Source organism: Phaseolus vulgaris, chromosome 3, assembly GCF_000499845.2.
Source record: "Phaseolus vulgaris cultivar G19833 chromosome 3, P. vulgaris v2.0, whole genome shotgun sequence".
Classification (NCBI taxonomy): Eukaryota; Viridiplantae; Streptophyta; class Magnoliopsida; order Fabales; family Fabaceae; genus Phaseolus; species Phaseolus vulgaris.
The window spans coordinates 28,556,062-28,560,430 of NC_023757.2; the positions used below are offsets into that span (position 1 = coordinate 28,556,062).

General features: G+C 33.2%; 1 protein-coding gene across 1 annotated transcript; it reads right to left on the reverse strand.

Moving 5' to 3' along the window:
- Window positions 1–2,483: 2,483 nt before the first annotated feature.
- LOC137805851 (3-oxo-Delta(4,5)-steroid 5-beta-reductase-like) lies at window positions 2,484–3,667 on the reverse strand. Its single transcript, XM_068605754.1, has one exon. It carries the CDS (start codon window positions 3,612–3,614, stop codon window positions 2,484–2,486), a length of 1,131 nt encoding a protein of 376 aa, XP_068461855.1. The 5' UTR covers window positions 3,615–3,667.
- Window positions 3,668–4,369: the final 702 nt, after the last annotated feature.

The window sequence follows — 4,369 nt, forward strand, 5'->3', positions numbered from 1 at the left end:
GAAATAAAAAAATCGAAGAAATCTAATTTACTTTTATATAACATCTTAATTGAATTGTATTTAATGATCAATAACTTTAGTTTTGTCTTATCTATCTATATCCAATTTATAGATATAGATAATACATATATAAAATACTAGTGATAAATTTTTATATAGAATTTTTTTAACTGGAATTGACGAACAACTAATAACAATAATAGTCTTTATCACGTGGTAAGGCAACAAGTTTTCTTGACATCAAACATTGATACTTTGGTTGCCATTGGAGCTTCTTTCTCGTCTTTAGCTGCCATTGGAGCTTCTCCCTTGTCTAAAGAAAATATTGAAGTTATTCTTGATGGTTTGTCAGAAGAATAAGTTAGTGTATAACATATGTTACCTCTCACTATAATGTTGATCATGTAGAAGACATAGAGACTTTGTTGGCTCACTACAAGAAAAAAATAGTCTTAATGGGGGTTTATTTTTACATTATCCAAGGTTAAAAACTCTATTAAGCCATTTACCCAGGGTTGCAATTTACCCCTTCTAAACCATCCTTGGAGAACATGTTCCCATGGTTTTTTTAAACCTCAGAAAAAGTCTTTTGGAAGCCTTTTTAAATACCATGGGTTTAAAAACCTCCATAAAATACCATGGGTTTCAAAACCTTCGTTAAATAACATCAGTTTAAGAACTCCGTAAAATACCATAAGTTTCAAAATTTCTGTAAAATGACTTGTTGTTTGAAATAACATTCAACCCCATTTTCCACCATCTTTAACAATCCTCCTGACTTCTCTCTTCCACCGTAGACACACTGCTCTTCGGCACAAGCTCAATGGCCACCGACAGCAATCCTAACAAGGAATCAAAATTCAACCACACTTATGTCTATTATATCTTAGGATAAGAAATACTAAATAAGACACTATCTTCTTCTTACTCCAATATTGCTTCTTCCATCACCTTACTATCCGAACTTGGGTCACAAGTCATTGTTACCTAGCTCAACAACAATTGGTGTTTATCATTACTTTATATATCCTAAATAATTGCATTATTTGTCAGATGTGAGCTTCAAAGATTGCAAGAACATATTACGAGGAGAAATTAACTTTATTACTTCTCACTTTCACAGTAAATTAATTATTAGATGCATTTTAAAATAAAGACCTTAATTTAAAATATTTCAAAATTATGAGAATTAAATATTAACAATTATAACTAAAACAAAAATTGAACATAAAATATACATACATCAAAAGTTAAAACAAAATAAGTCAGGTTTTTGAAAGTATGAGCTCGTAACAAAAAAAACTAGAAATTATATAAACCAACTACCATCAATCATAAGAAATATGCAAATAGTGTTGAAATACTTATTATCCAATATTAGTTCTTGAAATACTTATTATCCAAGGTTATTTTCCTAAGTTTTTAAAATAAATTTTTGAAACTTTAGAAAACTTATTTATAATGTAAAGTTACACTTTCAAAATTTTAAAGAATTTAGTTATAAAATATATTGTTTTTAACTATTTATTTATAAATAGATTTAATTATATTTATTTATTGAAGTTTGAAAATCTGGAGTGTTTTATTGAGGTTTTACAATAAATCTTTGGAATTTAATGAAGGTTAAAAAAACTTTCATTATTTTGTTGAGATTTTAGAATAAACCTTTGAAACATAACAAAGGTTAAAGACTTCCGTTAATTTGCTGAGGTTGTAGAACAAACCTTTGAAACTTATTGAAAGTTAAAAAGACCTTCGTTATTTTGCTAAGGTTTTAGAATAAATCTTTGGAATTTAACGAAAGTTAAAAAAAACCTACGTTATTTTGCTGAGGTTTTAGAATAAACCTTTGGAATTTAACAAAGGTTAGAAAAACCTTCATTATTTTGCCGAGATTTTAAAATAAATATTTAAAATTTAATGAATATTAAAAAAATATTTATTGTTTTGCTAAGATTTTAGAATAACCTTTGGAACTTAACGAATGTTAAAAAAATTCTGTTAATTAAATCAATTCCTCGAATTATATTATATTAGATTTCGCTAAATAACCTCTGTTAAAACTCGTTTTTCTTGTAATGAATTTCGCAAGAAAATAGTTCAATTTTTTTGACAAATTACAATTTTAGGTAAAAAAAATTACAAAAATAGGTTATGAACGATTTTAAAGTAAGAGTCGAGTTTAGAGAAAGCCTCCACGTGGAAGTCATACCTCATCCGTATGACTTTTTCAATTTCGTTAAATATAAATTGTATAACACTTTAATAACTTTAAGTGAAATGGTGCCATCATTTACATGACTTATATTGTACGACTTCTATTATACAACTTTAATTACATTAGTTTGTATTGAAATTGTACTATCACTATAAAATCGTTCAAATAATATATAACTTAAACATTTTCATAAAAAAAATAGTGAATAAAACAGACTTTGTTACAACAGTTATCTTAGAAATTAAAACCACAGAAAATATAAAGTTCATTGTTGATATGATGGTATGATCTTCATCTGTCTTAGTTTCTCCACCCAAAATTTGATACTCTTGAAGGTATCAACATGCCCCCCAAACCCATATTCCCTACTCTTGTTCATGCTAGACACATGTTGAAACTCAAAATGCAGCACTGTTTGGAGGGCTTCATAGCAGGTTATGTCCTCCAATATGGTTTTCTCAAGCTCGTATTTCTCCACGATCTCCTTCCAAACGGTACCCTTATCACGCATCACCTCCACCAAATCCAAGGCTTGCGTTTCGTCAAACGCCACGAACTCCACATCGAAAAGTTCAGAGAGTAACTTCCAGATGCTCTTCCACGTGAAAACGTCGCCGTTAGTGCAATTGAAGGCCTGATTTTTAGCCTCAGGGGTAACCGCAGCCCACACGTGCTGCTGCGCCAACACTCCGGCGTCGGTCATGTCACAGAAATGCTCCCACGTGTACTTCGTTCCCGGATACCGAAACGCCAATCCTGTGTGGCGACAGATTAGGGCGTAAGCTGCTAGCGTGAACAGCGCGTTGTGGACACTCCTTGATGACGCTCCTATTATAATAGAGGAGCGGTGCACTGAGTACGTCAACGACGGCGCGTAGGATGCAACAAGATCTTCGAGCGCGTAGTAGAAGTTGGGGTAAGGGAGGCGCGCCATGTTCTCACGAAAGGGTGGGTCGTGGGAGATGAGTTGGGTGGAATGAAGGGGATCGAAAATTGGACCCATGTAGTGTTTGGTGCCGGTTTGGAGCGTGACATGGGCAAGCTTTGAAGAGTTGCAAGATTTGAGGGCGGTGAGAACGTTGAGGAGCATGGTTTTGTTGACTCTGATGTTGACTTCTTCCTCTGCATGAATCTGAAAGGTAATCCAGAACAGGTGCGTGACTTCAGTTGCAATGGGGAAAAGCTTGGCGCGTGTGTCGGAAGAGTCCATAGCGTCAAAGCTGATGAAGTGGTCGATGGTGGAAGGAGGGAACCATCTTGGCGGGGTCCTACGGGCCGCGCCGTAAACTTTCCATGGGCCTCCAGGACTGTTGGGCTGCTTCAGGGCTTGGACCAGGCTCAGCCCGGTAAGCCCTGTGACACCAACTACCAGTGCTACAAAAGTTTGGGCATCCATCACAGTTTTTCTCCACAGCAGGAAGAAATAACCGAGAGTGTGGTTGTGTGTTGGATTGGAACATTTTTCTGCTGAACAACTTAAAGAACGAGATTGGGTAATAGCAGAATCTTTCTATTGATCGATGTATGTATGTTTTAAAAGTTTTTTACTTTTTCTTTTGGAACGTAGTTCGTAGATTTATCCAAAAGTGACAAGTTGGGTGGACCAAAATTGGGGTTAGCATGGTCTTTGCAGTATATTTCATTGAATTAAAAAATATGTTGGGCCGGTAAGTCTTAGAAATTATGATTAAATTGCTATTTTTTTTTTACACAAATAGTCATATAATTGATGCTTATTTGTAAGGATTTAACATTAATGAATTATGATATTATTACACCTTTTTCAATCCAAAAAATCTTAAAACAATATTTTTTGTAAATTTTTCTTTATATTACTTAAATTTCTTATCTTTATTTATTGATTTTTTTAACTTATACTTGGATAATTAATATTTCAATCCTCCAACATTTGGGTGATCTTTCATCATTAAAAAAATGTTTAGTCTGCAGTTTTGTTCTTTAGGAAAACCACTTTAGGGAGAAAAATTCAAGGATAGGGTATGAACAAAGAGTATATCCAAAAAAGATGATGATTTTCTAGGCTTGTCCCATTATACATCAGGAGTAAGCACCCAAGGGTGTTATCTAACCATAAGGACAACAACATAATTAAATCATTTTTAACCTTAACTATTAATAATAAAAACAATT

What these genes read in the sequence shown, in the direction of transcription:
- LOC137805851 (XM_068605754.1), bottom strand. Translation starts at nt 3,614, where the DNA reads ATGGATGCCCAAACTTTTGTAGCACTGGTAGTTGGTGTCACAGGGCTT.